Source organism: Populus euphratica, unplaced genomic scaffold (assembly GCF_000495115.2).
Source record: "Populus euphratica unplaced genomic scaffold, PopEup_1.0 scaffold317.1, whole genome shotgun sequence".
Lineage (NCBI taxonomy): Eukaryota > Viridiplantae > Streptophyta > Magnoliopsida > Malpighiales > Salicaceae > Populus > Populus euphratica.
Window position 1 is genome coordinate 150,307 of NW_011499952.1, and position 12,645 is coordinate 162,951.

General features: G+C 31.9%; 2 protein-coding genes across 2 annotated transcripts; both read right to left on the reverse strand.

Moving 5' to 3' along the window:
- Positions 1-845: 845 nt before the first annotated feature.
- LOC105138032 (vinorine synthase-like) lies at positions 846-2,572 on the reverse strand. Its single transcript, XM_011044020.1, has one exon. The coding sequence runs from the start codon at positions 2,420-2,422 to the stop codon at positions 1,145-1,147; it is 1,278 nt and encodes a 425-aa protein (XP_011042322.1). The 5' UTR covers positions 2,423-2,572; the 3' UTR covers positions 846-1,144.
- Positions 2,573-8,434: 5,862 nt separating this feature from the next.
- LOC105138033 (vinorine synthase-like) lies at positions 8,435-9,999 on the reverse strand. The gene has a single exon (XM_011044021.1). It carries the CDS (start codon positions 9,839-9,841, stop codon positions 8,549-8,551), a length of 1,293 nt encoding a protein of 430 aa, XP_011042323.1. The 5' UTR covers positions 9,842-9,999; the 3' UTR covers positions 8,435-8,548.
- Between the last annotated feature and the right edge of the window lie 2,646 nt (positions 10,000-12,645).

Genomic DNA, 12,645 nt, shown 5'->3' on the forward strand with positions numbered 1-12,645 from the left:
TTAATTATCTAGGTTCTTGATCATTTTCATATCTTTTCTCATTTTCATCAAAAATTGATAGGAAGTCATATTTTTTACTATCATCTACCTTTCAATTCTATATTTATTTTTTATTGAACTCAACATCTCTACTAATCATCATTTTTTTTTATTATAATTATAAATATTATATCCTTTGGATTTTTGATCATAACATACAAAGATCATCCTTTTATTTTTGTCATCTAGTTTGGTTTTTACTTAATCTTCTACATATATAAAACCAATGTTTCCAAAAACTTTCAAGTAAAAATCACTTGGCTTTCTTCTACTTCATATTTTTTGTGGAGTCATGCTATTCAAATCTTTAGTAGAATACTTATTTGAAAAGTAGATAACATAATTTACAACCTCAACCCAAATATTTTAAGCATTTTCTTGATTTTAAGCATGCTTCTTGTTATATTGAGAATACATCTATTTTTTTTTCTACCATACTATTTTGTTGTAAGAATTTAGGTGGTCTTAAGAGTCTTTTTATACCATGATCTTCACAAAACTCATTAAAATTAGAACAAAACTCAGCTTCTTATTTATTCTCAATAATTTTATAGGATAAATAATTTTTCTCTATTAATTTTTTAAAATTTTAAAATAATTAAATATAACAAACCTTTTTTTAATAAAAAAAGTATGTTATAATTGTCGATAGGTCATTTCTAGGAATCAAGCTACTTTTGTCATTTTCGGTAGGCTTTTGTATTTCAAAGCTGGTCTTTAGTCTTTTAAAGTAAAAGTGGCTTCAGATAGTAGGAAAAAAAATGTAGGGAAATTGGATTTTTGTGGAAACGGCGGAAAAAACAAAAGAATACACGTGGGCAAGTTCTTTGATTAGGCTTTAGGCGTTAATTACAGTACAGAGGAATTGTAAATTCAAAAAAATAATAAAGAGTCTGTCCGAATACACATTGGACTCGCCAACAATCAATGAAGAATCAAACGACAGAGCATATGCTTTCAGCTTCAAGTTGTACATGCAGTCACTTAAGATAGGATTCACATTGGGTACGTGTGTGTGTGTGTGAGTGTGTGTATCATATCACTTGCTCTGGTGCTAAACATGACATTTAACTTATTCAGAACATGATAGATATGAGGTCTTTAGCTAGCATCCAGTTGGAGCAACTAATTCGAGCAACTCCCTGTCATCTTGGAATTTAACCATGTCTTCCTCGGTTAAGTGCACCTTTGCCTCTATTCCTTCACCAGATACAGTGTCCGCAAAAACAATCTGATTTTTGAAAGTCAAGCTCGGAGTATCAGCCCATATTGGCTTCCCCCACCCAAAATCGGCTTCATATATAGGGAGTCCGCATATGCTAGTGAAGGTGAAACGTACCACCTCCCCTCTCGCAACTATTTGGACTTGCTCTCCCACCGAACCCAACGTGCCCCCTCCTTGAAGTGTTTTCACGTACTCACTATCTACTTTTTTAATCGACTCTCTTAATTGACTAACTAGATTGCAACCCTCACCCACAGATGGGACTGTTGTGGCAACCCAGGAGATGTTTCCGAAGGAGTATTCTGATCGTGGCGGGCACATGATTGACCGCAGATTCATGTATTGCACTAGTTCATGGGCTGTATCTGTTTTCCATTCTACCATGGTTGCAGCTACGATTCGGCCCCATAGGAAAGCCGATAAGACATCAATAGGAGATGGGCGTTGCAGTTTTTCTGAATCTGTCGCTTTATAGTATTTGGCTATAAGTGCCTCTATGGAAGACTTACTGAAAACAAATCTTTTCGCCACAACATTCGTTTTAACGATAGCATTTCTTGGGTCATATCCAAAGAGACTCCTGGCGGGGAAGAGTGTGGCTGATTCGAAATGTGGAAGATGCTGGTCAGGTTCACCACGAAAAGTGGCAGCCCAACTTTTGAAAAACACCAAAAAAGAAAAGATATCTGATATCTTGTGGGAGATGCACAAACCAATTCCGATTCCTCCACATTCAAAGATGTTGAATTGGACGCCTGAGAGAAATTCGTGGTCCCCATCAAGTTCAAATGGGAGAAATTTGTTGAGTTCACCAGGTTCTCGATTCCTAAGTACATGAACAAGCTTACAGTTGACTCGTACTTGCAGAAATGGGACTCCCCCATCGTTGCAATCTACGTAAACATTGTCTTTAAGGCTTCCGGCCAGCGGATAGAAGTGAGTTAAGACATTGGACAAGGACTGCTGAAGCTGTTCAAGAATCTCAAGGTTGTAGAATTTGGTGTCAGCATCATCTGCTGGATAGAAGAAAACAAAGGAATTATACACTGGTGGACATAATTGATCGGTAAAGGAGAGTTGGTAATGGCGAAGGTGATCAAGGGTTGGAGAAGATGGCTTTATTATCTTTCTAGATATCAATTCCATTTCAGTCTTCATCCTCTCTTGGAGAATTCTCGACCACAAACAGGAATAGTTTATCTAGTAGCAGGTAGCTAGGTTAAACTGCAATACGTGCCCAGAGAGCAACTTTTATCTTTTCTTATAGAAGATGAATTAATTAGACCACACATGGCCATGGGAGTATTATATTGCTGTCATACGTTACGTTGAGTGGTACTTTTCTCGTGGGGAATTACGCTTATATATACTAATATTTATATATTTAGATGGAGTTTGAAGATTATTTTTTAAAGTAATTTTTTATTTAAAAATATATTAAAATAATATTTTTTAAATTTTAAAAAAATCAATCTTCACATCAGCATATTAAAATAATATAAAGTAAAAAAATAAAAAAAATTAAATTTTTTTAAAACACTTTTAAAATATAAAACACAAAGAAATCTACAACAATAACATACCAACTTTTAGCCTTTCTCAATTAAATACATGAATTTTAATTTTTCTCATTTCATGAGATTGTGTAAATCGAATAGTTTCATACCAAATACATGATAAATATCTTAATTAAATTAGTAAATTATTCATTTATTTTAATTAATCATAAAATAGTTTTTAACCATAGTACAGATATTAATTAAAAGAGCTTTCTTTTTACATGATTTATTTTAATTGAGGATATTTTCATTTATTAAATATAACATTAATTTGGAGAGTAACTTTACTAAAAAAAAAGAAAAATATTGATGAAACTGCCTCGATTGAAAAAAGTTACGTGAACAAAAACGAGTGCTTGATTGACATAAAGTGAAGTTGGTGCGCCGACAACAAGTTAAAATCAAACAAGACATAATCAAATAATTGATTGAGTTTGTACGGAAATTGCTTGTTTTGAAAAAATTAATGTACTAATATATATATATATATATATATATATATATATTTAGTTTATTTATAGTGTAATTTTTTTTTAAGATAATTAAGGGAGCATTTGAAAACTTGGCCAACTTTTATTTTTGAAAATTTTAATTTTTTATTAAAAATTAATTTTTTATATTTTAGATTATTTTGATGCACTAATTTTAAAAATAATTTTTAAAAATAAAAAAATTATTTTAATACATTTTAATTTAATTTTTTTTAAAACAACCTCAATAACATTCTAGACAATTTCTAATTAGTATAACAACCAACATAAAAAACGTGTAACCATTGTTTTTTTTTTTTTTTTAATGGGAAGAAACATTATGGAATGAAACAAAACAGAAAGACCATAAGACAGGTAATTTGGAAATACAACTTAAGAAGGAAAAATAAAAGACCACAGGCATGGACAAGCCATAAATTATTTATGTGAACGTTTTTAATTCTGTGTTAATTAAAACAATTTTCAAAAGAAAATTAGAGGGGTGTAGCTAGTAAAAGATTTCACTATACGTCAACAGATCTTATGATTTAATTTAATTCATTGTTAAACAGGGAAACGTCGTCTCCTTTGTCGCAGCTAGATCTTGATTGCATTTTTCAATACTATTTTATTTATTTATTTAATAATTTATGCTTTTCAAGGGTGATGTATTCCTTTGTTTAATTTTTCTCTCACGGTATATATAATATAAGACACCACCTTCCCCCTTTCCCTTACACACCACTGCAAACAGTTTTTTATTCTCTGACTTTAACTTATAGTGATTTAGATCAAATTTGATGTATTTCTTATGATCGATTGTCGGGGATTCCCCGTAATCCCCTCCTAATTCTTAGCTCATGATTATAGGAATATAATTTATTATATTTATAATATAATTCTCTCCTTTTTAACTGATGCTTGTAAACATTATTTATATAAATAAAACGTAATCCCTATTTTAAAATATGGTGGTTTTTTCAAAACATTGTTATAGCATCAAAACTCTTCTAGGTTAAATTCTAAAAATCTTCCTCCCTTCTTCTTCATGGCAGAGCCCCTCTCCTTTAATATCTTGGTTCACATGATCACTACTAACCTCTTGGCCACAAACATTTTGCTATGAAAAAGCCATCTCGTTCCTCTTCTTCAATGCCAAGGTTTTAGAGCTCTTCTAAGTTAAATTCTAAAAATCTTCCCCTCTTCTTTCTCATGGCAAAGCCTCTCTTCTTTAATATCATGGTTCATATGATTATTATTAAGCTTTTGACCCCAAATATTTTGCTATGAAAAAGTCAGCTTATTCCTTTTTTTCAATGCCAAAATTGTATTGGTTTCATTGATGGTTTTCACATGATAGTGGATTAGACTATACTCACCACCTCTATGCAACATATTAGTAAGAATAAGGTTATTGTGGGAAAGGAGGCTCCTTTTCCTATCACCTGTACGTGTACCTTTCAACCCTCTTCAAATTTGAAATTGCTTGATGGGGCTAGAACACCTGTACGTGTACCTTTTAACCCTCTTCAAATTTGAAATTGCTTGATGTTTTATTGGCAACACATCTCACCAAAAATTTTATGTTCATTAATAAATTAACTAAAGACTTTTTATTTTGGTTATATTTACTAACTCTTCTTTTATTATTCAGAACAAGATCACAAGAACAGTGGTGACAATCGGAAGATATAATGTTGGTCTTTATGTACTAAAGTGAGGCAATGCTATTTTCATTTCTTTCCTAAATAAATATATCCTTACAGCGTTGTATGATCTATTATATGCACATCGTGGTCATGTTAAGCACTCTATTATTTTTTTATTAAATAAAAAAGGACATTTATTCCTTTTATTTTGCTTAATCCTGTTATTTATGTTACATGTCAGATTGCTAAAGTTATAAACTTTTATTTTCTACTAATAATACTCGATCCAACTCTGTTTTAGGTCTTATTCACTGCAACATCTGCGACCCAACTTCTATTAAATCAAAAATGGATTTTGTATATTACGTTATATTTGTCGATGATCACTCTCGTTTTACATGACTCTATCCCATGAAATTTAAATATGATTTTATTGATATTTTTCTTCAATATCAGTCTTTTGTAGAAAATCAATATTCTTACAAAGATTAAAATTTTTCAAAGTGATGGTGATGCTAAGTTTTGTAGCAACCGTTTTCAATCTCAACTCCACTCCTTTGGTATTCAACACCAAAAGTCTTGTCACCACACTCATTTTCAAAATGAATGCGCTGAGCAAGCATCGCTATGTGACTGAAATGGGCAATGTATTTTTATTTAATTCAAGAGTACCTATTTATTACTGGGTCGACCTTTTTATTACAACGAATTATATCATCAATTGGTTGCCTACCCCACTTCTTGGAGATCTTTCTCCCTTTAAGATTCTACATGGTAAAGCTCTTCTTTACATCAATTTTCATCCTTTTGGTTATAGAGTCTATCCACGTAGCATTCCATATATATTCTTGGGCTATAATTCTTTTTATAAAAGTTTTTATTATTTAGACCCCCTTACCTCCTATATCCATGTCATGCACCATGCTAAATTTGATGAACTCAATTTCCCTTTAATACCTAACTCTACCTTACAACCTCTTGCGTTCTTAGTTTTATCTAGTTTTAGTGAGCCTATGCATGCCTATAACCCATCATTATTTATCGCCTCATTGCCTATAATTCCTCCACTTGATCCTTTTCGGTCTCAATCGCATGTATGTCATCTTTGTTCTGACTCTTTCTTTGAGCCTCTACAAGTTTCTATTAATCAAATGTTTTCCACACAACAAATTCCAACTTCTTCTGAAGCCCCTGATCCTTCAGCATAAGGTCCATTACATTCTGAAGCTTAAGTTCATCATCATGGCTAATTTATTGCTTTATCCTCCCACTCGATGGTCACTCGAGTTAAAACAAACATTTTCCAACCATATTATCCCACTTATCTACATCAACATGTCTTCGGTCTCTTACATGTCTTCCTCACTACATTTGAGCCCAATGAATTCAAGATTGTTGCCAAAAACCTTACATGGCTTGCTGTCATAGATGAAGAATCCAATGCTTTTCATGAAAATTGCACCTGAGATCTTGTTCCTCGGCCTCACAAAACAAACATTGTGGTTTTCAAATGGTTTTTTTAATAAAAAGTATTAGTCTGACGAATTTATTGACCGATTTAAGGCCTGTCTTGTTACCAAAGGATACACTCAACTCCCTAGTCTTAACTAGTCTAATAGTTAATGCTTCCATTATTCATGTAGTGCTTTCACTAGCCATCACTCATGGTTGGCCTCTTTGTCAATTTGGTGTTAAAAATGATTTTCTTCATGGTATTTGGTAGGAACATGTCTATATGGAGCAAATTCCTTATTGATCCTTGCTTTCCTCAGCATGTTTACAAACTTAAAAATGCTCTTTATAGCCTAAAATAGGCTCCGCGTGCTTAGTTTTAGTCTTTAATTCACTTTTCAACTTTTAATTCTTTTAAAATTACCCCTATAAAAATCAATTAACCTCCTTATAGTATCACCATCTATTCACTTCGGTCCTTAGACTTTAATTTCTCTTAATTTTGACCCAAATCAGCCCTAAACTTTGATACGTTTTCAATTAAACCTCTAATTTCAATATTTAAATTAATTTCAAGTTTAATTAAGTCTCATTTTCAATTAAACCTCTAATTTCAATAATTAAACTAATTTCAAGTTTAATTAAGTCTCCAAACTTTTTAATTCTTCTATTTTTTTGACCACATTGACTTTCAAATTTATAATTTCATCTTTATTGATTCTCACACTTTCAATTTGTGTTGTCTTAACTCGAATTTCAAATTATTTTCATTATTTTTCATCATTTTTAATCAATTTGTGTTTGCTAAAAAATTAGGTTATGACAAATCAAGTCCTTAATTTTTCATCAAATTTTAATATTTATGTAATTAAACTCTTGATTTGACCAATTCAACTATTTAAATTTGCGAATTGACCTCCAAACTTTAATTTCTTCTAATTAAAGCTACAAATTAACTTCAAATATAAATTTTTCTTGCAATTAAATCTTCAATAAAATTAATTAAAACTTTTAAAATTCTTATTGAATCCTTACCCATCTAAATTTGTGTTTCTTTACCCTAGAAAAAAAATATTTTCACCAATGGTGATTTTTTTCTACTAAAATTGGGTTGCTAGTTTTACCAATATTATACATTTTAGTCCTCCAACTTTTCTATTTGTCATCTTGGTCCTCCACCACCAATTTTAAATAATCTTCTAGGCTTTCTTTATATATATACTCTTGTATTTTTTTTTATATATATATATATATTATGTGTGGTAAAAAATGGGTAACATAAAGAATGATTAAAGAAAAAATTTATTGAAAGGTTTGGCGAGGAACATTCTATGAAATAGTATGGACGATTCTATGGAATAGTATGAATTATCAGACATAGTAGGTAATAATTCAATTTTAATAAAATCATACTGGATTGAGAATATGTTATTCGCTTTATATTTCTCAATGTTGTATTTTGGATTCGTTCTCATAGTCCTAATAGTATAAATTTATTAAGAAATAAGGAGCTTGTAACATGTTAGAATAATTAGTACTTTTATATTATTATGCTGCGATAACTATTGCTATTGCTGTATCGTTTCTTTGTTTTGTTGGTTATGCTGCGATAACTATTGCTGTATCGTTTCTTTGTTTTGTTGGATGTACAAATGGTAAGGCACGTTGCATTGCAGGCGCATGTTCTCTCTTCCACAAGCTGCACCAACCAATTTCAAGCAATTTACCTCTTCTTCGCGCATCAAATGGAGGGTTTGACAAATTCAAGACATTCTTTTAAATGAATTGATCAGATATTCTATTTTCTTGGAAACATAATCATGTATTTTTGATAAATTTAAAATATTAAATTTAAATTGAATACATAACATTCAGTTTATAATATAAACGGTAACAATTTGAAACATAATCGAACGGACATGTAGGATCCAAATCTCTTTTCATCAGGTCCCTTTTGATTTTCATGTTTTGCCATTTTCTATGTTGCGAGTTCTTTCTTCTTCTTCTTCTTTTATTTTAATTTGTTGAATTTACATAATAAATTAATAATACATCGAAAAGCATATAATATTACCCAGATTGATTCAACACAGTCGAAAACCACCATAAGGACCAAACATAATTAGGAAAGTACTTACCAATATACTAATAATTTTAACATGTGGGTGGTACAATATACTGAAGCAGCTCCTCATCCTCTTGGAATTTGGCCATGTCTTCCTCCTTCAAGTGCACAAGTGCTTCTATTCCATCACCTGATGCAGTGTCCATGAAAACGACTAGGTTCTTGAAGGTGAGACTTGGAGAGCCTACCCATATAGGTTTCGCCCACCCAAAATCAGCTTCATACAAAGGAAACCTGCACAAGCTTGTGAAGTTCAAAGAAACCACCTCACCTTTGAGAAATCTTGCAGCTTGTTCTTTAATGAAGCCCAAGTGCTGACTGCCCTTTTGAAGTTTCTTCACGTATTCTTTGTCGATTTTACCAATTGAGTCTCTGATCTGACTAACAAGATTGTAGTTTTCCTCGCCAGTATCAATGGATGGAATTGTGAATGCAATCCGATAGTAGTTTCCGAAGGAGTATTCTGGGAGCGGAGGTTCCATCCTCGGGCGCAGGTTCACTGCATGAACCATGGAGTAAATTCTTTCAGGTCTTGATTCTACTTTAGTGGCAGCTGTGAAGCGTTGCCATATGAATACTGACAAGGCCTCAACACGTGATGGTGGTCGCTGATTTTCCAAGCTTCCACTTGCAGTGCTGCATTTTTCTTTTAGCAGCTCTATTGAAGAGGAGCGGAACACGAACCTTTTTGTCACAACATCTTCTTTAGTGATACCAGTGGATGGTTTAAACCCTGATATGTTGATAGGTGGGAAGAGAGTTGCAGAGATAAACTCTGGTCTTGATATATGATCTGCTTCTCCACGAGCAGTGGCAGCCCAATATTTGATAAACGTGAACAGTGATGATGCATCTCCAACTTTGTGTGAGATGCACAGACCAATAACAATTCCACCACACTCAAAGATGTTGTACTGGATGCCTAGAGGCAGTTCTTCAGCATCATCTAGTGCAAATGGGATCAACTTGTTGAGTTCACTGGGTTCTGGATCCTCAACAACTTGTGGAAGTCGGCACTTGACTTCTGCCTGGAAAAATGGAATGCCCTCATCGTTGCACTCTACGAAAAGGTTGTCCTTAATACGTCCGGCTAAGGGATGGTAAAGGTTTAAGACCTCAGACAAGGATTGCTTGATCTGGTTAAGTTTCTCTATGTTGTTGATCTTGACATCACCGTCTGCTGGATAGAAGAGGAGCATAGGGTTATAGGTTGGGGGAGAGATTTGATCAAGAAAGGACAGCTGGTAATGGCGAAGGTGATCTGGGGTTGGAGAAGATGGCTTGATGATCTCGTTGGAGATTACTTCAATTTCAATCTTCATTTCAGCTACTAATTAACTTGGTCGTTACCCAGATTTGTGTGTAGTTATCAATTGTGCACTTGCAATTCTACCTTAGGTGCGAAGCTCTTATATAGAGCTGCTTCTACCATGAAAATTGCACAAGAAAAACCATCCACCAACTGTGGTTCGTGGGCCATGCGTACGTGTTTGGAGGTAAGTACTTGATTTGTTCCCTACCTCATTACACATAAAAGGCTTTAATTCTAAAAGACGTGAGGAAAAAGTTTCTCATGAATATATAAATTTCATTGTTGATGGCTTGTTTAAGATTCAATCAAGGAAGATATTCAGGTTATGTTCTATATGATTAATTTTAGTTTATTAACTTCTTTTTTTTTAAAAAAAAAGAGAGTCATTAATATATTTATTTTAATTTAAATCAGAATTCTTTTATATCAAAAGTTGAAGTTTTTAATTCTTATCTTGTAGATTTTGATTACAAATTCTACATTTCTTTTAATTTTAAAAAAAATGGTTTCAAATCATTTTTTATCAAACATATTTATAATTTAAAGTCCTTTGATGTATAAAGAATAAGAAATAGATACCCTTATCACTAATTTAGAATAAAATAATAATTATGAACACTCGTTTTATAGGAAACATTTTATAATTTATATCCTCACATACTTGGATCGATAGAGTCGCCCCACTTACATATATCAAAGCCACAATTTAGAAAACATTCACAAATACAGCTAATTGGGAGTCATCAACTTCAATGTGAGAGATCTCAAACTGACTTTAACTCGTCTCCTAATTTCGTAATATATATATATATATATATATGGGTAGAGATGAGGTCTTTTTCATTATGATAGGCAATATAGACTTATAGACTTCTTTCGAAACTGGAGAAAATCATATATATATGTATGCCTCATCTCTACCCATATATATGGGTAGAGATGAGGTCGTTTTCATTATGATAGGCAATATAGACTTCTTTCGAAACTGGAGAAAATCATATATATATATACGGGTAGAGATGAGGTCTTTTTCATTATGATAGGCAATATAGACTTCATTCGAAACTGGAGAAAATCATGTTGAAGATCTTTGATTAAGAGAAGCAAGAAAGAACGTGATAGGGCAAAGTGAACAAGAAAGGTTATGATAGGGCAGAGGTGTCACTATTCAAATAAACGTACCGTATAAGATTTCTTATTTTACAGAATTTATTGTATCCACTCCATCCCCGACTCTAACTTGTAGTGATTATCATACATATACAGTGTGTGTGAAATTGGAATATTAAAAGGGATTTTCCAAAATGTTTGAATACAGTATGTCATCCATGTCTCCAGGCATGAGAAATTAAAAAATATTGTTTGAATTGCTCTCTTACCCGCTCCTCTTATTCTTCTGCTAGAATTCCTTTGTACTCCTTGTCATTAACTCGTGCTGGACCAATAAAATTAAAACGGTGGAGAACTATACTGGAAGTTTGAAGATTATGTCCTGAAATTCGGTTCTTTGTATTAACATATATACATATATATATATATATATATATATATATATATATATATATGCATGCATGCGTGCATGCTTGCTTATCATTAATTCCTTCCATCCACCCAAAATGTGAAAGTCCACAACATCCAACCACCCAAGCACTTTTAATACTAAACAGTATTGGCCCATCAATATTTTTTTTAAATGTCAAGATAATATTAAGATAATAAAGAATATTTTAAACTCATCATATTTAACAATCATAGAAGATTTAAGCGACTTAAATTTGGTATCAATACAATACCTTAGAGTTTACTCTTGCCAAACCCGAGTAAACATCAAACAAACAAAGAATAATTATACATTTTAATTATTAAAAAAAAAAATACAAACAATTAATTATAGATGACAATCCAACCATGATTTATTTATATGTATTGTACTATATAAAAGAAAACATGTGTGCATATCTATCTAAACAACAAACGATCAAATTTAGCCTCTAGAAGGCGTTTCATGTATTTTTTAATGGCATGGGGCCACTCACTCGTTAGGTCTTGTGAAATACATACTAATAATTTTTTAAATAAAAAATAGAAAAGGTAATGTGAAAATACTAAAACGCTCTCCATGATCTTTTTAATTAAACATCATACCCATATAAATACTAAAATGCTATTCATGATTTTTTTAATTAAACATTATACCTATATAAATATGTGAAATCCCATATCATTTAGTTTTTTTTTTTTATAATAGACCTGCAGTTATTAAATTTAGTATGATTTATTCGATAATCTGGGTCTAACCCGTGCCAAGCATGTAAGAAAAATCCAATCTTTTTCTCCCCAAAACAATATCAGAAATCTTGGAACGATATTTTTGGGGTTAAGCCTTAGGCTAAATTGACAATTGGATCAAGTCTTTTGTTGTTACCACCTAGCGTCGGGATGAAATTTCATGCTCTGGTTCTTGGGGATCTTAACGAACCAGTCTAGGAGACCATATAACTGGATAAAGATCCAATTTATGTGTAAGTCAAGAGTCAAGAGTCAAGATTAATCGTAGTATTTTTCAATTATCAACACAAAATATTTTTTAAAAAAATAAAAAGATTGATATAAGTTTTAAGATAGTTATTATATTTTCCACAGATTTCTTTGTCAACTGATGGGTCAATATTTTAAACCATACTTTTTTATATTTTAAAACTCGTTGTGTTGAACAAAATAAATAAATAAATAAATTATTGAAGTTGAATCAGTGAAGTCTTACTCTGGTTTTACATGCTTGAAAAACATGTTATCTATATATTAAAAATATAA